The sequence below is a fragment of the Thunnus thynnus genome, chromosome 9 (assembly GCF_963924715.1).
Source record: "Thunnus thynnus chromosome 9, fThuThy2.1, whole genome shotgun sequence".
In the NCBI taxonomy this organism is placed as follows: domain Eukaryota; kingdom Metazoa; phylum Chordata; class Actinopteri; order Scombriformes; family Scombridae; genus Thunnus; species Thunnus thynnus.
This window is the reverse complement of record NC_089525.1, coordinates 14,873,828-14,897,864: the sequence shown is the minus strand read 5'-3', so window position 1 is coordinate 14,897,864 and position 24,037 is coordinate 14,873,828. Positions and strand designations below refer to the sequence as shown.

Genomic DNA, 24,037 nt, shown 5'->3' with positions numbered 1-24,037 from the left:
AGTGTGTGTGTGTGTGTGTGAGTGACTGTCAGTATCAGGGAGGGGTCGATAAGACTGAGGGTCAGGTGGGTGGAAGGAAGAGTGAGACAGAGGAGGAGCGACAACAAGTGAGAGAGATGGAGGGATTTCTTGTAACTGAGAAGAAAAAGCAGGTTTATTGTGTTTCAGCGCAAACACTGGTACATACAGACAAACCTCATTTATCCACATTCCAGCAATCTAAACTGACACCTTCTCCAAACAACTGTAATGGACCAAATATGGAGAGATATGAAATTGCCAGACTTTTCTTGTTGTTCCATTTTGTTGTTTAAACATAAGTGACACCTGAATCTTCATTTTGGAACGCTTGTAAAAAGACACAGAATGTCATGTTTTTCACAAGACGCCCTCCAAACTCAGCGTTGTAATTACTACTGTCCGGCAGATCTCGGGCCTGTGGTTGGCTTATAATTCATTAGAGTGCTGTTGTATTAATCACAGACTGCTTTAGACAACGCTGCTCTGAGAACAGCTGCTCCGCTGCACTTAGATTGCAATCATAGAGCGGTCAGTCGCCACTAATCGGGGTCATTTATCAATCCGGAAGACCACACACACAAATGCACATACTCCAAAATACACACACACACACACACACTGATCGATGGCTGGGCTGGGCCAGTAAGAGGGATTGATGGGTGCTTGGATGGTACTATATATGTGTGTGTATGTGTGTGTGTGTTGAGCACAGCAACAAAGGTTAAAGATCTGTAAAGATTAACCTCCATTTCGATTGAAATGTGTGTCAGTTTTGTCATTCACAAACTGACAATTTTGACAAAAGGTCCACGTACTAGCTTTTTCCGAATTGTGTTGATTCGGAATTGAGACTGTTATTGTCAAACTGCTGAAATCTGATATTCCCAAGTACAAATATTTATTTAGCAATAAGTTATCACTTGAGGGTAAATAAGCACTTTTGTGTACATAACACTAAATATCAGCAGCTGCTTCACAGTAAAGCACGTGTACACGACGTGCTGAGTCAGCAACCAAATTATTTGGATAAAGTTGGTCACAAAGTGGATTCGTTAAGATTTCGGTGCTTCTCTTTATGTAGGTCAGCACAGGATATTGTGAAATGCATATTGGATATACATCAGCTTTGAATGTGAATGTCGGCTGGTCGGTCCACCACTTTGGACTACTGAAATAACAAATTGGATGTCTAAACATTAATGATCAGCAGAGGATGAATCCTACTGACTTTGCTGATCCCCTGGTTTTTATTCTAGGGCCACCATGAAGTTGATTTTGTTTTGTAGTGAAACAACAACTATGCGTGTTTACAATGAAACTCGTTTAGTATTTTGTCAAAGAAAGTTTCTTGGATACTATTGTACAATGTGGAACCAACCATTTCCATATTGTTTACTGCTAGGAAATAGGAATCAAACCTCAGTATTCTGTAAATATGTGTCTGTTATAATGTATAACTCCAGGCTCCTGCATTTGTTTGAGTAGTTTTATATATGTATTATATGTATATATTCACAAATGTACACAAGGCAAAATTAGTCATTTCCAAGGCTTAAACAAACACTAAGCCCTATAGGCATGCATCTCCTCAGAGATCGCCTTCGGTGCGCTGCCCCAGGGTCTTTCCTTAATGGCATTTTGGCATTGCTGCAAATGTAGCACAACATCTCTCCACACACCAGCTCATGACTGGTATGCACCTTCTTGTGGGGCTGGAGTGAGTTTGATCCAACTATGTATCAGCTTTATGTTTTATAGCCTCTTTGCGCTCTGCAGTAAACCTGTCACCCTCTTTAGAAAGTACAGGCGCTCTCCTAATACCTAAGCCACACTGTGAAAAGACAACAGTAGAGACAAAGTGTGAATGCTTATGATGATTGGAGCTTGTAAACATTCCCCACACTTGTCCTCACTCCTCCATCCTGGTTAAGCCAAGAACATTTGGCTGTCTGGGGAAGCTGTCAGACTGCTGAGATAAAAAGAATGAAAGGATGAGACAGAGAGGAGAGAGAGAGAGGAATAACAGGAGAAGAGGAGGAGGAAAGTTGAGGTGGAGGAGGACCTTTATGAATACCAGTGCTGAGTTGATCATGGAGTGAATGAAGCTAAAGCTCTAATTTGTAGATTTTCTCCTCTATTTCCCCTTTTATCCCTGTCCATTGCCCCAGAATGCCTTTCAGCTGTTTCCCCAAAGCATTCTTGCTTCCACTACTTTTTCCTCTTTTTTTTTCTTCCCTTGTTAATTCTCATGCATCACTTTCAAATTGTGTCATTTTTACTTAGCACTTCCTTTACCCATCACCTCTTGGCAGCTGGTTATCACACATTTCTTTCTCTCGGACTCCTCTGCTCATTCTGTCCCTGGTTCCTCTCCTTGTCCCCTCCTTGTACTGCTGATTCATAATCTCTGTTTGGACAGAAAACAGAGGGAGGGAGCTTCTGTCCTGATGAATAACAACAGGAATAGGGAGAGAGAGAGAGAGAGAGAGAGAGAGAGAGAGAAAAAAAAGCGAGAATGGGATACTGAGGCAGCCTTCCTTGCAAACTGTCTGTCTGGCTGGCGCTCTGTCTCTCAGTCGATCTGCCAGGCTGTCAGCGACTGTGTTTCTGTCTGTGTCAACGCTCTTGCCCTGAACCAAAATTTCCACAGATCATGCGGTCAGGCTAACCAGGTTTGGCGTACGACTGCTATTCTTAAGTCTGTGCCATTCAGAGTCTGTTTGAATAACATGGCCTGTGCTCTGTTGTCTTTTGTCTGTCGTCTTTTTCCAACACCTGGGCCTGCACACCATCTTCACTCCCACATTTAGAGTGCTTCTACCACTTAGTATTACGAGAAACGGAAAGAGACGGAGTAAGGGAGGACGGGATGGTAATGGAATTGTGAGAAAAAAAAAAAGAAAGACAAATGAAAAGAGAGACGACGATGGAAAAGAAAAAGTGGAAAGCAGAAAGCCATGGAGAAAAGGAACAGAGAAAGAAGTAGATGTTATAGGAGATAGAGGAGTTGTGAAAATAGGAATATGAGGGCGGAAACAGAGAAAAGCCCATAACCAAAGTGCACTCATAAGCAGGAAGATGTTGCTGATAAGTGAAGCCTTCGAGTGGCATTGTGGGGGGACTCACACAGAGGGGCTTTCCTGTTTATTCATGTCTCACCCTCTTCCTTTCACTGCTAGATTTTTACAATTCCCCTTTTCATCTTTTAGGGGTCACAGGCAGTTGTTGGTGTGTGTTGGCCTGACCGGAGAGTTTAAACCTGAAATGACCCAGACTTTCTCTCCCTTCCTGTGTGTGTGTGTGTGTGTGTGTGTGTGTGTGTGTGTGTGTGTGTGAGACAGTGCACAGAAGTTTGGCTGACATACTGTGAAAATGTAGGTCAAAGATGAGCAATTTGCAAATGAGTTGGAGAAAGCAGAGAGAGAAAGAAATGGGGGGAGCGACTAGGACGGGGTTGCCATGCATATGTATATGTGTGCGGTTGTGTAGGTGTGTTGTGCTTACAATACAAGCATGCATCTGTGTGAGTTGTTGCTTTTTTTTTTTTTTTTTTTTTTGGAGTGACCATTTTTAGAGACCACTCTATGTAATGAGCTGAGCAGGGTGACAGGGACAGGGCTACATCACTAAGTCCTCCATGGCTTAAATCACACTGGCATCTGGATTCCACCCCCCGACAAATACACACACACACACTCGACCTGACAGCGTGTGGGGGCGTGCATACGTGTGTGTGTGTGTGTGTTTGTGCAACTGACAGAGGATAGAGTATAAAAAGGGATGAAAACAGGGGCGTCACATGCAGTCAGTTTTTTTAAGGGGGCACAGTTTCACAATGCATAATGTTAATGTTTACACCAAACCAAGTTGTTACCAGTAATTATGCTTTGTTATTATGCTACAAGCTTTGGTTTGTATGTTTATGATCAAACTGCCCCCCTATCAGTAAATATCTACAAATATAATTGAATGACAGTTATTAGCACTATATTGCATTCAGTTGCAATATTGAACAAGAAAATGTTAGCAAAAAGTCTTGAGGGTCTTGAGAAATGATCTAAACAGCAAAATGAGCTGTTTTTTGAACCAGGTTTTCTAATAGTTATGAACATTTATTTTCATTCAGATTTTTGTGGCTGCTTAACGAGACACTCAAATTTGATATCATATATGCATTTTTACTATTTCAAGCCAAATTTCAGGAGGCTTTTGGGTTATAGTTAAAACCACTGCTGGTAAAGTCACTTTGAATAGAGAAATTCTGAGGCTTTAAGTCATTTACAAATTCATTCAAGTCATACTGTTTATGGTGTAAGCTGAGATTCATATATTCATGACATTCACACTTTACACTGTGGTTAAAAACGATCCTACACGTCTTCCACAACCACACAGCTGAGCGGCTCCACTAGCTCTGGTAGCGCTTCCTAAACAGACTGTGTGTGGCAGTCAGAGTTAAACACCAATAAAACATGCAGAAAAAAGCAACTTAATTAAACTTAACTGATTAAAAACACTTATTGTGAAAATAGAATTGAACAATTTTTAAAGTCATCCAGTCTAAAATATTTGAATATCAGGTTGAACGGGCATGACGTCTCTGTATGAGAAGCTTTACAGTAAGTATGACGAGGCCTCCCCCCCCTTCATGTGTTTACACCTGATAAATTCTGTTTGCTGCATCGGATTTATTCTCCACATCCTCCCAGCATATCCATGATTACCATAATTGGGCAACCGCCTCGCTCTTCAGGACATTAAGCAAATTATTTATTTCGCTTAATGAATCTGTCTCAATACTTAACCTTAATTGCAGTTCTCTCACTTCCTTCTCCTTCTGCTCTCTACCTTTTTTGTCTCCGACAGTAAAGCTGTAGAGAGGTTTGCCAAGGGTCATAAATGTCTTATATATTTAGCATCCCAGAATGTTTTAAATAGCTTTTGCTTCATGCCGCCTTCATAAATTTCACATAAATCTACATTTTCGCTGGAGCCACCGTCACTCGTAATCCAAACACAAAAGACGGCTTTCTCGGAGATTTGCGGGGAGCATAAAGGTATAATTTGCCGCTGATGCGATTAAATAAAACACTATTAATATTTATGGTGATGTGTCCTCTTAATCTCAGGCTCTGAAGTGTGTCTAATTTTTCAAATCAGCCTTACTATTGTACAAGGCTGATTCTCTTTATGACTCAAAGGTTGAATGAATTGGAGGGTTACACAGTATGAGTGAGTCACTATCAAAGCTATATTTGTGCGTGGATGTGTGTTTGTGTTTGTGCGAGTGTCTGCCTGCCCGTGGATGCATGTGTGCAACTGTGTGTAAAGTTAGCCAGCAGTAGCAGGGTTATGAATCAGATCAAACACACTCATACACACATAGTGACACCAGATCAAACATACACACACAAACACACGCTGCCTGAGCTGGACTGAGCTGAAGGGCCCCAACCGGGTGTGACTTTGATCCTCACCACAACATCCGCTCTTCTACTCCAACACTGCTTTTCTGCTACTCTTCTGTCTCACGTGCCCCTCAGGACACTTACACAGGACTCGAGTTACTCCTTTCAGATCTTCAAATAGAGCTCAGTGTGTCTTCAAACACAGAGGATGCTCCTGTTGTAACGGGACACTCGTGTGTAAGCTCCAGATTTGGAGCCTGTAGATGAGCTTCAGGTCTGCAAGGGAAGGTTGTGGTTAATGTCACCATCTCAGTGACCATGAGAGTAATAATAACCCACTATATATATGTTGAGTTGTGAGCATGAGCCAGATGTGACTATGTAGTAATGGGTTGCAGGTGCGAATGTTTTCTCTTCTTTAATCCTGATGATAAATTACTCAGATGTCATTCGCATCATTATCCCTGTTTGAAGGAGCTTTATGATTTACAAGGAAGTGTTTAAATTGATGGAAATATGACCTGAAATAGATTTGACAGCCCGCCAGTGAGACATCTTTAGAGCCTTGTCTATGTAAAGCACAGTCAAAAGAAAGTCACATTTTTGACAACCTTTAATTCACATGTATGTGTTTTAACTCCTGGCTCTCCTCAGTATCAAAAAAGGTAGTGACACAAAGTCAGCCATATTTAAAATACATGTTAACTGCATTCTGCTGGTCTGTTTATGAATTATTAAAGAAGTTGTTGGTTGACTGTTACCTTATGCTAAGCACAGGTTACAACTAATTAGATCATTATGGTAATTAACTGTTGCAAATTCAACACAAATTCAACAATTGTCCATAACAGTGTGCATATTCATTGCCCTTTAAAGAGATGACAAAGCATCTAATAAGCTGAAAAAAAGCCTGAAAGGGTCAGTTCAAATTGAAGAATTGAAGTTCGTTTGTGGTGCTTAAGGCACTGAATCATGACATTTGGAAACCTCAACAGGAATGTTTCCATTTAATTAGATATAACTTTCATTGGAACTGTTTTTCTGAAAGATCAAAAATCATCACAATCAAAAAAGAGTGAAAACTGTCCACAGCAAAGTCTGTGGATTATTTTGACATCATTAACATTTAATACAGAAACACTGGCCATATGAAGTATAATGCTCTTCATGTTATTTAGTGTATATTTCCTTGACTATATCTAATTGATCAGATGTTGTGGAGACAAAAACTTGGAAACAGTGACCTGCAGATGTGCAGTGATCTTTCTAGTCTGTGTTGTAAGAATTCCTTATAATCAATGACGACGATGATATAAATGCAGAAAGCAACTGTGTCTCTTGAGGGGTAGGAGGGCTAATAAGCTAAACTTGAACACGTCAAACCTAATAAAACGTCTTCAGGCTTATCACCCAGAGGAGCACTATGAATTTACTGTAATAAGAGAACAGCAACTAGCAGCACAGCTGATGCTACAGCGATCCCTCAACAGGCAAGAGCAGTCACAATAATGCTGAATAATAAAGCTTCTGGCAATTACTGAAGAAATGGCAACATTCATGGCAGCAGATGAACAAAAACATTAGATTCAATCATGTTCTGCTTTACTCTGAGCGAAGATGTACACCTCCGTCTCAAGATGTCAGCGCAGTGGTAAAAAAGGTGTGATGATAATGTTATTTACATTTAATTAATGGTGACAATGGCATGAGTGACTAATTCAGTTGTCGCTATAAGGATTAGTTGATTAACTGATTATTCAATTGACAAAAAAATGTTTGATAATCAATTATAGATACAGATGTGCCCCAAGAATGTGCATTAGATGTGCCTCCAAAACATAAATACATATATACAGTACATGTGATTAATTGTTTACGTCATTTTTTGAGGAAAAATGCAAAAAAAACCCTCTAATCCAGCTTCTCAGTTGTGAATATTTGCCGGTTTTCTTAATTCTCTATGATAACAAAATCAATATCTTCATGAACATATTTATGTTTGAGATTGTTGTTTAAAATTAAAAGGCCTCAACTTGTGAGGGGATTTTTCAACTATTATCTGACATTTCATAGACCGAACAATAAGCCTAATTAATGACTTTGTGCTTGGACCAGTTTTGAAAACAGTGTGTCAAACAATGTTGGGAGAATCCGGTCGATCACTACATCGATTGCTTTGTCTGCTGAAGAACTAGTCACAGATATACAGTGATACTAATGAGGAGTGTTTAACCAACAGTGTGTCGTCATGGTTGATCTTTATCTATAGCTTACTCTAGATGTGAGCCTCAATCCTGTCTTTGAATAACCTGACTTATGCTGGCACATTAAGGCTGGTGGTCTACCTCTGATGAATCAATTGTTCTGGACACAGTGTTTGGACAAGCCTTCCTATAATCCCCTCAACCAGGACTTGGCTGCTCCTGCTTTAGAGGAGATGAAGATAATGCTTCTCACTATGGAAATGTGCTCAGATGCTTTGATGCTTTATTCACTTCAGCTTTTCAAAGGACGTGTCCAGTTCTTCAGCTCCCTCACACCTTCCCCTCTCTCTAACCCTCCGCCCCCTCTATGGCAGCTCTGATCGATCCAACCATGTCTCCCAGTCCCACATGTCATTTTTTTTTTTTCTTTGACACAGCTCTCCTCTCCTCACTGCTTGGTATTCTGGAGTGGGAATGCATGCACCATCGCAGATCCATCAGCTCCTATCGGAATGCCGCACCACGGCTCGGGGAAATGGAGGGATGAGAAGAGAGAGAGGTGGAGAGAGAAAGAGGGAGAAAGGGGGGTGGGGGGGGGGGGGAGAAAGAGAGGGCAGGTCAGTGGCTTGTCGACATCCCTCCGGGACCAAAGCCTCAGGCTGACAGGGAGAAAGAGAGAGACAGAGAGAGGAGAATGGGAGAGTAAAAGGAGAGAAAAAGAACAGCTTTTTCTTTCTGAGGGACCACTGTGTTAATATCCATATCCTTTCAAATCAGCCTCTCTGAGGTATTCAAGGAACGTGCAAGTTCTTTCCTCTGCAGCTCAAAGGATTCAATAAGTAGTATGCATACTTGTATCCACAAAAGAACTGATTTTTAGAGTCTATAGTAGGTACTTTCATAAATTAACACTGCTCTCATATCTGATATCTTCAGGCTCCAGTTACTATACTGAAAGATACATCATGGATAAAAGTATGGCCCATGAAATGAAAAAAGTGACTTATTTCATAACTGCACTTCATTTCTTTATCAGTTTTCATATATTTAACCCAAGTCAAGTCAATTCTATTCATGTAGCATAATGGCCAAGAGAGCGCAACACACTTAAACTCAAGCAAATACACGCAAGTAGACAAAACACATGCAAGTAAAGGAAAAGATCTTCATCATCTTGACAACATGTGAGCGGAAAAAAAACATTAAACGTTAAAAATACACAAAATACAAGTTAATCGAGAAACCGTTCACCAATTAAAGAACGTATACTGTCTGCAGAAGCAATGTGCCACAAAAAACAGAAAGCAAACGCAAAATCGTACACAGCAAAAAAGTTTATTTTAGTTATCACATTCTGATTTTGTGATTCCAATTTTATCGACCATACGCCTATATTTTGCCTTTTACTAATAAGTAATTTCCAGTATTCCATTGTTGTGTATACATTCACATGACACAGTGAATGTTTTTCTTAATTTGCTTGTTTTCTCTACATGTACAAGTTTTCTTGAGGCCAAAATATAACACAAATTGGTTTTAGAGGGCTTTACAGTACAATCTGATTAAAATTCTACTCAATTCATTGTTTTAAAGGCGTACTTTAAACAAAAAAACACTTGACCAAGAAAAAAAAATAGAAAAAAGGAAAACATGAGCCACAGAGGAGAAATGGCTCTTCCAGAACAAACAGACAAACAATATGTGCTGAACAGTAGGCAGCGGCAGCAGTATTACAATTACAACATAGAGAAACGGAATTGCTAAATACAGTAAATAACATAATTATTCAGTATAATACATTAAAAGAGTCTCAGGCAAAGTGTGCAAAGTGTTAATCTTGCAAATGACACAATCTATCCAGCTCACAGTGTCATGAGATGTAAGAATTTGAGGGAGAAACACAACCCAAAAAAATAAATCAATAAAAATTCTGTTGATTCTAGTAATTTGAGTGTTGCACTTCAGATATATATATATATATATATTCAATTTCTGAAATATGTCTTGAGTAAATAATGTCATGACAGGCTATAAAATCTGTATGAACACAGTTTGTAGTTTAAATGTGATATGTACACTCTCACAGATGTAATAAGCTAACACCATTTGTAGCAGGTCACTGTGCTCCAGGGTGGGATCTCTGACTAAACTGTCTTTCAGTAAAACTCTCTGCAGCACAGCCCGCACAGAGCTCTCCATCGCACACATCTTCTGTAATGTATACTGTATCGCTTTGCTTTCCTCTCTTCAACTCGCTCATCATCCCTTCCTTTCTCCTGTCAGAGTGAAGGAAGAAGTAGACAAGCGCTGATCGTATTGATGTTTTCTCTCTTCTTCATTTATCGCTCTCTTTCTTTGGCGCTCTTCCTCTCCAAAGCCTCTCCATCCTCTCTGTGTGTTCTCCCCCATGGCTTTCCTCTACAGCAGTGCGTTGCCTTGGTAATTACTAGTTGTCTTAAACAGACAGATGGAATAAGAGAGAGTGACGGGCAATTTTCCCAGTGCCTATTTTCCCCGCGTATGTGCACGCAACTTCTTCTTCTTTTTTTTTTTCTTCTTTTTTTTTTGGCGTGTGTGTTCTGTATGCTTGCTTCTTTACTCCTCTCCATCTCCTCTGTCTCTTTCCTCACTCCCCCCCATCTCACTCTCACTCTGTGAGTTTGCATTTGTGCAAGGCTGATGTGTGTTTGCGTGTGTGTGTGTGTGTGTGTGTGTGTAAGGAGGACGTAGGGAATTACCTGACAGAATGTGTTAGTCCAGGATGGGAGTGGGACAGTTTCATCTCCCGTTGTTGTGTTGGCCATTTTAGATGCCAGGTGTCACTCTGGCCATCGGGAGGGATCACTACTCTTCTTTTTTTTTTCTCCCAGCATGCCCCAAACAGTGCAAGCAAAGGGCTATTTCTTTCTTTAAACTGTCAGGGCGAGAGAGGAGGTCAAGGATGGATGGAGATGAGAGTGAAAGGCAAACAAGGGGTGGGGCGGGCGGAAAATTAACACAGTGACAGAGTTCATGTACTGGTATTCATATTGTCCAATTAAATTTCCACACTCTCTTCTTTCTCTCTCTGTTACAGGCTGGTATGATCAGGACGGAGAAAGAGGAGTTTTTTATTGAGCCAGTGGAGAGGGGCGATGGAGTGATTGAGGAGGAAGAGGGAGGAGGAGGAGGAAGGACGCACATTGTCTATCGCTCTGCAGCTGTAAAGAAAGCGCCCATCAGCAGCACAGCAGCAGAATACCACAACAGAGGTCAGTCTGCAGCTCCCACTGTCCAATCTTCCACTTTTATACACACCTTCACTCCATCTAAACCATTTTAACTTAAACTAGTCACATAAGGAAACTGATTTTAAGCCTTTAAGCCTCCTGATCATGCATCCTAAATTTTAAACCTACACAAGTATCTTTTTTTTTTTGACTTCTTGTCATCATTAATGTTCTCCGCAATACATCCAGAAAAACTGCACATGCTATGCTCATTTTCCCTCAAACTACAGACATGCATCTTAAAGCATTTTTCCTCCTCACACACACCTGGTTATATAATCATATCAAACTATTGTATGCAAAGACAGCGAGTCACAGCATGAGCATACCCTGCTGTCAAAAAGATTACACCTACACACAGCCGAACGCATCCTCCTGTCACTGCACTAATTTTCCGAGCGAGAGAGGAGTGACATATGGAGACACACGTGTTTGATCGGTAAAGGTAGCACCTTCTGTAGCTTTTATAGAATGATACGCTGCCTCAGCTGCCTTAACAATTAACAGCTGGCACTCAAGTCTTTGGTTTCTCATTGTTGTCTGCTTCCATTTTCCACTCAACAGATGAAATTAATGAGCTGAAACAACAAGAAGGGGAGCGTTTAGAGGAGCGTCATACTTTTAGTTTAACATGGCATGTCTGCTCTAGGAAGACGGGTATATATTAAATTAGCCGTTAATGCTGAAGGTCTGAACATCATCGCAAAAGAAAAAATATATATTTTCATTATAAGAATTAATGAATGTATCTTTGGTATATTGAATTACTTTTACAATCTTATTTCTTCACAATAAAATGGGAAAAAAATTAACTAAATCTGTTTGTCTTCACTTGGCTCCAATTTAGTGAAATAAGGCCGTTCAACTCACTTCAAGGTGATGTCACAGGACTGAAGAACCATTTTGACACCAGATGAAGTAAATTTAAATTAATTATTTTTTTAATTATTAATTTATTTTTTAGGTTGAACACAAAATAAGTGAGAATTTCAGTCAATTAGGAAAAAATACATACAGATAATATGTATGTTTTTGTTATGTTATACAACCCAAAGGCACAAGATAACTTCAGTATCTTCAGCAAGATGAACTGCACCTGTAAAACAGCGCAGAAACACATATTTTCCAGATAAGACAAGATAACAGATAGATAACACTTGCACACAGTGTGACACTTTATTACTTTTCAAGCTAGTTTCAAAATTGAATGCAAATTAGTAACAAATTAATAAAGCAGGCTCAGAAATCTGCATTCATTTGGAGAATACGACTTAGAGGCTGTCCACATGTTGGCTCACACCAAAACCTGGAGTTTATATTCAGGATATGCTGTGAGACTTGCACATTGTCCCTTTAATAATATTAAGTAACTTATTCAAATTGCAAAACATTTTTATTGTGGGAAAGGAATCCCTACCTGGGATTGACACTTAATAAATTTAACATATACACATATATACATATAAAAAAAATTGTAGGAGTTGTTTTTCATATGGTGCAGGTCTCATTGTGGAGCAAAACAAGACTGTACTTTCAAGTGTTTAAGAACTGTGCTCGCTGGAAAAAAAAAAAAAAAAAAACATCACTGCAATGCATGCCTGCGGCTTGTGTCAGTAGACAGTGGCTGTCCAATCACTGTGATTGATCTGAAGCCTGCAAGTCAATCAATCGTGACCCCGACCGGTGCAAGAGTCTGCATCTCAACTAATCAGCAAAGCAAGAATCTTCTCAGAGAATCTCCTGTAACATGTACAGGCGCAAGTTGAAGCGCTTTATAACGAGTGTATCGCCACGGATGAGATCTGTGTCTTCCTATTCTGAGCAGTTGACTCAAGAATGTCTAATAATATACAGAGAGAGAGAGAGTTTCCATAGGAACACCCAGTGAGGACAGACTGCATTAGAGTAACACAGATCTGCTCCCACTGTTACTGATACCTGGCAGAACATCCACATACACACGTACGAGCATGCACATACTGAAAAAAAAAAAAAAAAAAAACTCAGGAACTCACACATACATACAGGATGTAACCACATGCTGCTTACACAACTCCCTTGATCATACATTTACACTTTTGAACACACATACATGCTTCCTGCGCACAGACATGCAGACACACACACACACACACACACACACACAACACGTCTCACTGCTCCTGTTGCCTTTGAATTTTTCTTTCTAATGAAGAGTGGGGTGCAGATCAATAGCGTAGGATAGAACAGGCCACAGTGTGTGTGAATGTGTGTGTGTCTGTGTGTGCGTGCATGTATGGCGTGGGCATGAGTTCTGTGGTCGTCTGGTTTCGAGAGCTGGGATTTTCAAGGCTAAGCAGACAGACAGACAGACAGACAGACAGACAGACAGACAGACAGACAGACAGACAGACAGACGAGCAGGCATGTGCTGCTCCCTGTAGCATTTGATGTGGATCTCTCTCTCTCTCTCTCTCTCTCTCTCTCTCTCTCTCCCTCTTCATTTCTCTTTTCTTCTTCCTTTTTATCTCTTGCCTTAGCTATTCTCGACCACAATATTATGTAAACATAAGTTTACCTTCCAGTTGTTATATCATATCACTGTAATATCAGAGCAACATGGAAGCACATTATAGATGTCTTTACATTCTGCTTCTCTTTAATCCATCTACAAACCCAAATCAAACACTTTCCTCTCCTTTTCTTTTATCCTCCCTCATATTCTCAGACAATCACTCCTCCCCGTAGATCAATCAGGAACATTAGCGAATTAATTAATAATCAATCAATCATTTTCGGAGATCTCTTTTGCCAAGCCTGCTTAATTCACAGCCAGTTATTGAATGTTGGACTCATTTCCTGGCTAAAGACAGAGGGAAGGAAGTTATATTTAGTAAGGTAATAGAGGAGCTCAAGAAAGAGAGAAAGAGAGATGAAGATGGAGCGAGACTGATCGGTTTCTTACACCATAAGCTGAGGAGGTGTGAATCAATGTCCTAAGTGGGGAGAGCAAGCTTTATTATTAATGTGGCACATTCGTCAATTAATCGCAGCGGCGATAGAAAGCGAAGGATCGCCATTCATTTTTGCCGGGCGGACAGAGCTCCATCCTTCAATCTGTCTTCTCTTCTCCTCTTACAATTTCATTTTATCTCCTTCTTTTATCTGTGTTTTGATCTATGTCTTCCTGTTTTGCTGATTTTATTTTCTTCTCCTTCCCTCTTTTTCTCTGGGCTCAGCTTGACTCGCTACTTTTTGCCTCCAAACAAACTCTCATCACGCTTTCCTCTTTCCTCTTTCCAGCGGTGACTGCAGAGGCGTTGGTTTCTGGACAGTGAGGAGGGTGGAGTTTAGCGTTTGGTCTGGGGGACTGGACTGTGTGTGTGTGTGTGTGTGTGTGTGTGTGTGTGTGTGTGTGTGTGTGTGTGTGTGTGTGTGTGTTACTGCAACTGCGTGCATGCAAGTACGTGTATGCACGCCATTGCAGTGTTGTGTCCAGGGTAGTGAGACTTGCCCAGACAGATGGACTACCAGAGGGCTTTTTCCCATAATCCCTCTCACCCTAGTCTGCTACCTTATGCTCCCACATAAATATTATGTGTAAAAGTCATCAAATTTCAGCAACGAGAAGAAATGTTTTCTTACTTTACTCTTGTCAAAATACTATTTTGGGGGCTAAAAAAGCCACATTATGTTAGGCTGTATCTTGTTTTTATAGTATCATTCAGCTCTGTTCTGAGTTCTTACACACTAGGCCATACTATTGTGTTACAGAAATGCAGTTGACTTGTTTTCATTGACATTTCAGAGACCTGTATTGTTCTTGAGGCAGAAAGGCTTCCAGCAGCGTCTGAGGCAAAGCGATTGCAATTAGTTGGTGGGTAGACACTGGGCGGAGGACTGAGGCAGCGACACAGGACCTCATGCAGCTGCACAAAGCCAGCATTTGTTTTACCAATCTGGAGCTGCCACTCTTGTATGTTTTGTGCCAAACTTTATTATGCTATTTTCTTCTGAGCCGCTGTGCTTGTGCTGTTGTCGGTGTGCGCCATGTTGCACAGCGCTGATACAATGACACGTCAGCCTAGGCCTGAGCTGAGAGGAGGTTGGAGCGGGTCAGCCAGGGGCCAGCGGTGCTCGTCACTGTGGCTTAATGTCTGTCTCTCGCATCCAGAAAGTGAAGGGGGCTCCCACGAGAACTCACTCTCTTCCTATATCTCTCTGCCTCTCTCTCAATTTACTCTCCCCTCCCCGCTCTGTCTCCGTCTCTGCCGGTGTGACACAAGGATAGTCATATGGTGCAAGGGTTTTAAGAGGACACTCGTGACTAAGCACTTAGAGAGACATGAGCACACACACAACCACACACACACACAAATGGTCTGAGCTCATTTTCAGTATCTAACAGGGGTCCCAGCAGGCATTTTGCAGTACATCTTGCCTCTTGTTGGAATCCCAAATAGAAACACTGGGAAGGTGACATTCTTCTAACATCATTATGGGTCATATTTAAAAGATGGAGCTAAATTGCTACTTTACTACTACAGCTTATGAATATAGACAAACTCAAAGGGAAAATCAGGTATCATTCGCCCCAGGTCTTATTTCACAGAAGTCAGACGGGGCAGGAACACGAGCAGTCAGACAGGTTTTAAACAAACCCTCAGGTTAGACAAACTTATTTGGAGGTAAAAAGCAAAGGTAAACTATAGAATTATTACACAAGTTGTCTGTTATAAAAATCCCATCACATCCATAACCTCCTGGTTCAACTTTAACCTACCAAACTTATTGTAGTTGTCGGCGCACAAGTTTTTCTGTGCAATAAGGAATTGTTAAATAAATTTGCACCTTTAGGGGATTAGCTAAACTGGTCATCCCTTCCTGTATTATTAGGATGCTACTTAGCAAGTAACTATTACACAGTCGCGCTCCTCATTATACCCCATCATCTCACTTCTGACTGCCAGACCAACGCCTCTGTACGCTTCCGTTATCCAGCCCAGTTCCCATGAGCAAGATGACCGTTTAAGCCATATGAACAAAACCAGTAGCTGTCTGTCCTCTGCGTCCTCAGGCTGCTGTTTAAAGCTCTAAAATGAGCAGTTTTGGAGGTGAATTCCTTCACTTTAAATAGCCTACGTAAACAATGTTCTTTGCCAAGGCCTGTCTGAGGCTGTGCGATTTTAGCAATGGAAACCCAAAGCTTTGCAGCAAATTCCAGAATTTGGAAACATAAACTTTAGATAACCATCATTGTGTGGTTAAATATAGGCTTCAGAGGTTGAAATAGCAGTCCAAAATTCAACATACTTAGTCTATTCAGTAAAAAGAGGTGTGAATTGTAAAAAAAAAAAAAAGAAAGAAAAAAAAATTTAAATTTAGCAAGGATTTACACAGGATCCAGTGAAAAGAACAAAGTCTCTACTTGTACTATAAAATACACAGAAAATGTATTTATCAAATTGTACCACAACCACTTTTTAAGAGTTTGTGTTACTTTTACTAAAGCATTATGTTGTGGTATAACGCTGACTAAAAGCTGCCTATAATGGGGTACTAGTCTCAGATCAGATGGTGAATCAGTTCCTGCCACATTGCAAATGCATCTGCAGCTGATTTTAGGTCAGCGGAGCAGCAGCACCACACTGCTCGCAGCTTGCATTATATATGGAACGTGTGTTTTATGTATGTAATAATGTGTAATACTATGTAATAATACGGGTGTTATATTGGGCCGTATGGACACACATTGGATCAGCAGCGTACACCTGCATAAACGTGTGCACATGCAGCCAAGCAGAACATACACACACAAAAGAATAAACACACTCACATGTGTGCACTGTACACACACACACACACACACACAGTGATACAGTATATATGTGTGAATGAGTGCCGGCCCAGGTGTGCCTCTGGGAGGAAATTACAGTGCTAGGAGGGGAAGTATTTCAGCAGCCAGCTGCTTCCTCCCTCCCTCTCTTTGGCCACTGGCTCTATCCCTGGAGAGCACGGCTGGCTTATTACCACGCTCAGCATATGTGTTTGTGTGTGTGCACAGTCATGCATTCCTGCATGTATGTGTGCTTCCCTGTGCGTTTGCTGGTTTTATTTCTTGCCTGTTTCCACTCACGACTGACTGACTGCATTTGTGTGTCTACCGGTGCGTAAGTGTGTATTTGTCCGCGTCCCTCTGTGTGTGTTCTCCCTCTGGCTCGTCTGACTCCTCACCTGCTAGTAAGCTCCCAGCAGGCCTTCCATTGAGCCGTCACTCAGTGTGCCACTGCACTGCCTTTAAACAGAGCAGGACTCGGGGGATAATAGCAGGGTGCGGCCGACCTCTGCTCCAGTCTGCAGCCACCACTGCCGCACTGACCCACACACAGTCTGTCTGTGTGTGTCTCTGTGTGTGGGTTTCTGTCTGTCTGCGAGACAAAGAGAGAGTGAGCGAGAGGAGGATGAGGTGGAGAAGAAGGAATGCCTTGGAGGGATGAAGGGGAATAGTATTATTACAGCTGTTGTGATTGAGAGAGCGTCACTATAATCATGGTGATCATAGTGTTTTGACAAGATTAGCACCTTTCTGAGTCGCTGTGTTGCCTCTGATGTGGTGTTCATATTTTCAATACCAAACTTTTGATGTTGAAATCCTGCTACGTAGCTAAGTGCATTTCTCAATGTAGGAGTCAGGATATGTTTTCAGACTTCTTTTTTTTTTCATTTTCAGACTTCCTGTGATAAACAATGTTCAACGCCAATGCAGGAAAGTCATCTAGAGGCCAGAGTTTGCATCTCATCACAGACTTAATGTTCTTTTTTTTTTGTAACCACAATCTCAGAGTTTTTAAAATGCTGGCATTAAACATTAAAAACATTTAATGTAATCTGTGGTTTTACAGAAACGTTCAATATCAACAACCTCTTGAGGCCCCCACCTCTCCAGACTTTTTTTTTCATGTTTCATGTTTTTTTAAACTCCGTAACAGAGAAAAAAGTGTTGTTGCTGGTGTTGGATTAAAAAAATGAATAAATCGCTCAGAAATGTAACTAAAAAGTATAAAAATTTTATGAACAATGTAGCTGGAGTGTCAATGTGCAGCTACACAATGATGATATAGTGTGGTATATAACATTACAAGTATGTTTTAATGTATGCAGGCATAAACGCAGGGCTCGCACACCGCAGCAGGTAGAACTGTGTGGCTGCAATTACGTGCAACAGACCTCCCTGAAGGTGGCCACTGTTCTGTGTTAGCATCAGTTATGTAACCAGTCAACTTAAGGGACAGAAGCTCATGGAAGATGAGATGGCGTGTGACTTCCTTCCTCCCACTACTGTCACAGTGCTGCAAACACACTCTATACACACACACACACACACACACACGCATACGCACACACACACATACATGCTGTGTTAAATCTGGCGCTCCTTAGAGAAGTGTGGGAGCCTGTGCCATCGCTGAATAAGCTTCCTTGATGTGCACGCTTGAGCAGAAAAATTTGACATTGTTTTCTAATGTTAAAGCATTTACGCAGCCACAGTGAAAACACAGATGTTTGCAGTTATTTTGACTGATTATGGCTCCTCTCAGGACTGTGTGGGTGTTCTCCTGTTAGTTTTGTTTGAATCTGTTAGAGCAGGACAACCTTTATGATTCTGATGAGTACACGGAGTTTATGGTTCCACCCAACATCAACTTGAAATGAAGTCTAATCAGCCAGAATAACTGAAAACACCTGCATGTGGCGTGCAGGGCCTTTAAACTGTGATATAATGGTATGAGCAACCACTCGCTAAAACACCACGTAGGTAGTAATGTGTATGTAGAGAGGATGTAATACTATGGCAGCTGATTCAGAGGTTAATGGAGCCTCTCATGTGAATGAGGCTTTCATTGCTCTGGAGACCCAAACACACTCACCGTGATTATAGCAGTTTCCTCATTCTGTGTGTGTGTGTATATATCTGTAGCTGTGTGTGTGCAGTAGCTACAGTATCTACTTTCAATGAGGAATAAACATGTTGCTTAAATGCAAAATCATTAGAGTTATAGTGAATTGTGTGGTTTTGTCCTTTTAGTACTGTATGTCTGTGATAATATTTATTTTCCTATGAAGACTGTGAATTTTCACCAAGCCAGAAACTTGTGCGCTCTAAAAAATGGACAAAATAATCCTAACTATGACCTATGGCCCACTTAATAGCTTTTTCTGGGGCTTTTAATATCACATGATTTTCATCATCAGATTGGGTTTACTAAATTGGATCTGTTGATATATGAGCTCAGTAGCTGTTATGATTTCATCCATAATCAACACCTTTAGGACTTTTTGTCCTTGTTGGCCTTTAGGTTAAGCATGAAAGTTCATTCTTGGCCTTGGAAACAAAACAATTCCAACCCAAGGTCCACTTACTATGTTTTTTCCAGAGTTTTCAATACACTTTTATGTTTAACTTACAAGCACAAATGACAAATCCTAAAAATGCTACAGATTAAATCATAAAAGCTACTGAGCTCACATGTCAACTGCACAAACTCCACTTCACTGATGAAGCTCTGAAACTGACATCTCTAAACACCAATTTTAGATTTCTGCAGCTTCAAACAAGAGGCACCAAATATTTCTTGTTGACCTGAACCTCTCTTGTCTCGAAAACAAAAAAATCTTAAAGGAAGACAGGATATATTTCTTATTTGTGTACACAATGGCAATAATGCACAGACTTTCATGTGGTAAGAATGAAACTGTCAAAGTGGAGTGCGCGCCTCATGGCTGCTGTCTGATTAGCAGAGTGATGTGTGGTGGTGGGAGTTTGTTAGGCTGCAGTTCATTTGCCGCTGCGCCCCCTAGGGAAGTTTAATTGAATAAGACAAAGCTCTGTGCTTCTTCATTCAAAGATGGCTATAATACTAGCCACAAGCGTTGAGATCAGACACACTAATTTATGGCTCAGACAGACAGTGGAATAAGAGTTATAAGACAGATTATGGATGGATGTAGCATGGATTTTATTTTAAATGTGATGAACTGCTGATTCTATACATGAGAGACAGGGAGAGGGAGAGAGAGAGAGAGAGAGAGGGGGAGGAACAGAGAAATTCCAATCATCTCCATCTTCCTGTGTTTTCCATTCTGTGCTCCCACTGTGCCGGCCGATATGTCTTGTAGCATTAGTCTGATGTGTTCAGATTTAGCTCGAATAAAAGTGGAGAATGGCTGCAGAGATGAGAGGATGGAGAGAGGGAGGAGACAACAAGGCCCGCTAAGAGCTTAGCAGGAGCTGAAAATACACATTTATCATTCTGTTTACTGCATCCAATGAACCAGAGTGACTGTCAAATCCAGATGGGTCATGTTGTGGTTGTCCGTAAACTGTTGATCCTTGACCTTTAATTGTGTGCGCTTATGTGCAGCAATTACAGTAACACAGTGATGGTAGGAGGCAAACTGCTGGCTTGGTTATATTACCGTTATTAGCCCTCATTTTTCAAAGCTACAATTATCTAATGATACATTTTAATTGTCTTTTCCTCATCTCACAGGCTCTGTTCACACCCTGTATCCTGGCTGTGGCAACATAAGGTAGTCACCGTCAAGTGGTTAAAAGGCCGAGCAGGGGAATAAAACCTTATCAAACTATAATTAACTGTGATTTAATAGAAGTGTTCATTCAGATGCAACAAGCATAGTGTTTACAATTACAATCCATATTAATAATTACAGAAAATAATCTTCAATATTAGAGCAAACTCAGTTATTGTGAAAAATTGACTCAAGAAACACACAACAAGAGCATTAGCTGGTTTTTAAATAATGTAATCAAAAATACAATCAGAAGTACAATGCATTGTATTTCTAAAAGAAATAAAACATACCAATGTCACTTCCTAAGATCCTCGTTTCTCTCTACCAACTGGGCGCTCAGCCAGTTCTTAAGTACGTCTGAACAGAAGCAAAAATGTCTACAGTCGACCCCAAAGGTCAGTGAAAAGGTTTCACATAGGATCATGGTTCAAAGGTCCAGTAGTATAGGGGTAGGATGTCTTCACAGGCATATACTACAAGACAACACAGTTGTGTTATCCAGCTTCAGGAATAAACAGTTTCTAAGGCTGTAGGCTGAGGTATAGAAAGACACAGCAGGTTGGTGCATGGACCAGGCATCGAGTGACACAACCTGTTTACAAGTGTCCTGTAGATATCCCAGGATCCATGTTGCAACCCAACTGTCTTCAAGGCCATGAGACAATACAGAAAGCAATAGGACATATTAAACAGAAAGACATATAAATGATTACCATTATTAAATTACTTTCATATTCTACAGTTTCATTTAATAGCTCTGTCAAGAAAATAAAGCTAAATTTCAAATTTATGGAGTGAAATGTTTGCTTTGTTGAGTGGTTAGTGGGTGATTGTCACATGCAAATATAACAAAGCACACCTTGGCTCCTGAGGACCAAAAAAGATGGGTGATGGGTGATGGATGAACACATCACATAGCCACAAAAGATTAAAAATTAATGCATAACTTAAGTTGGATATCATTCATGTATGTGTCTCTGTCATCCTATCTCTGGTTTATGTTTATGTATTATAATACATAAAGCAGCTGGCATTACATTACACAAAACGTATTTGATAATGCAAGTTTTGTCAAAGCAAACGTTTCTGTGCGACAGCAATGCTGATAATCTCATATCAAAAGCTACATAAATCAGATCTGGGTTGGATCGGAGTGTTATTTTTACTCGACTGGCAGTGTGAGACAGGATGGGGTCTGCAGTTTTGGAGGATTTTGTTTGTTCCACTGTGGCATGATCTGCATCTGAGGAGCGTGTAATAGAGATAATTGAGCCACTGGTTAACACAGTCGGTTTCAACTGACTGTGAAAGCCCTTTGCTTTTATGTAACGTGTCCTCTGCAGCTGTGGTCATAATCACGCTGAGACAATTACTAAGCACGATGGCGTGTCTTCACCTCCGCGTTCTTTGCACGCGCGCGCACGTGCGTGTTGTCACAGAACAGCCTATGCACTAACTCTACTTCTCCTGCCATATGTGTCGTCCTGTAGCGATGAGAGAGAGAGAAAGATTGTCCTCCACAGCAGATGTGCTGACGCCAGAGAAAAGTTTGTTCACTTCCCTGGCATATTACCCATGTTACCACTGTGATTCTTCTTTTTCCCCCCGACTTCCCACCATCGCTCACAACTGAGAGATTTCTGAAAGGATTCCCAGCCAAGTTGACAAACCCCAGTGTTCTGGCTAGTGATCATCAGTGTGCATGTGTCTTATCCTGCTAATATACCACTATCTCGCCTTCCTTTTCATCCCTTTGCTTTCTCCTTTTGACCTCTATTCCTCATCTTTTTTTCTTCCTGTCCTCCCCCACTTTATTGAACCATCCGTTCCTTTCCTCTAACTCTACCCTCCTCACTCCTTACAGAGCAACTGCACACCCCGTTTTAGTTTGAGCTTTAGCTTGAGCTCCTTCACAAATTAAAAAAAAATGCATTCAAACCCAGACACACACACTGTAGAAGATGTGATTTGCCCCACACACTAAAACACTAACTAAAACAAGTAGTAGTGCTCTGGGTTGCACTCTGTCTGTCTCATAATACTCTCCATACTTCTGACAGTTGATTTCTGTAATTATATGTCAGTGGATGAGGGTTATATGGGGGGTGAACGCGTTGCCTTGTAATTCAGAGGGTCTGGTGCAAGATGGTTTAAGAATTAATTACTACTAATTCTTACTTGCTTAAAGACTTAAGTGTGATAAAAATGCATACCTAGGATGTTTGAGGTAGGTTTGTGTCTCAGGTTTTTCTTTAGTAAAATGCAAATACTTTTGCAATTGACTGGATGAAGGATCAAATGACATTTTAAAACACAAAAAAGTGGTTTTAGTGTTGAGTTACTCTTTCATTTTCTTGATTACTCCCCATTTGTGCTGTCCCTGAATCCCCTCTGGCCTTCCTGCTGTAATGACTTTGAGCCAGGTTTAAGATCACAGCATGTCTCACCATACAGGCCCTCTCAAAGAGTGACTCACATACAATACAGTAAGGAATATGGGCCAAGTTCAGTTCTGGCTTCTTCCACGTTTCCTCCCACTACAATGCGTCTCTTTGTGTTTGAATTCCTGTACAGCATCGATATCACAAGAGCGTAGTAGATGTTGACTTTCCCAAAACTCCACTTGTAGGTCATATTTCATCACTTAGTTTGAGAATGTTAAGCGTGATGAAAATGCATACCTGGGGTGTTTGAGGTAGGTTTGTGTCTCTGTGTCTTACATATGCTGTTTGTTGTCTTTGGAGATGAACCAGTAATAAGTCAGCGCAGATTTCAAAGGGTTCTTTTATTAGGGAAATAAACAAGATAGAAGACAGAAACAGGACAGGGAGTAGAGAATGAGCAGAGGACAGGTAGAAGAAGTAAAAGGAAAAAAGGAAAAAAATGAGGAGATAAGAGGGAAAGATGAGGAGATGAGAGGGAAAGGGCTTTCTCGTTAAACTTCTCATCACCCCAGTTCAAACCTCGGAGGCTGAAGTTCATGGCAGCAGTATCTGTAATTTAGCCATTGAAATGATTTTAAAGCCATTAAAAAGAGAAATACTGTAAACAATTAAAGTATTCTTAAAATAACCGCTGGGAACACTGTTAAATGTTTCACCAACAAAGCTGTCATTGAGACCTTTCAGGAAAAAATCTGCCATGAGGAGCTGTTTTCAAATTTCCGCGAACAAAACATGAATACTGCTGCCACACTGTCACAACCTCTCTGTGTGGGTTATTTTTACTCTGAAAGCAGATAAATACGGCAATTACTAATGTTTAGCTGAGCTGCTGCAGCACCAATCTTGCTAAATCCTGCTAATTAAGACCAGAGAGGTAAAAAAAGAAGGAATTATTCTGTACAGATATAAGAAGACATTATTTTTGTAGTCGAGAAGTTCTAATCTACTTTAATCACAGCTTTGACGGGTTTGCGGCTTTAATGCCTCTACTCTATTGACACACCCACACAATCTAAAAATGAGGAGATCCCTGGATATATTTTCTTGTGTGTTTGTGTGTATTTGTGTAGTGGTTTTTTTTTTTCAAACTGTTATTTCATGATATTAGCGGGCGTATT

The 24,037-nt window shown here is 40.7% G+C and overlaps 1 protein-coding gene across 1 annotated transcript in view; it reads left to right on the top strand.

Annotated features, from left to right (window-relative positions):
* The window catches only part of LOC137189306 (A disintegrin and metalloproteinase with thrombospondin motifs 2-like), a 113,132-nt gene that overhangs the window by 43,278 nt on the left and 45,817 nt on the right, over positions 1-24,037 (top strand). Inside the window, exon 3 of the mRNA XM_067599083.1 lies at positions 10,710-10,884. Coding sequence (XP_067455184.1) covers positions 10,710-10,884 — 175 coding nt within the window. The remainder of the gene's footprint in view (positions 1-10,709; positions 10,885-24,037) is intronic.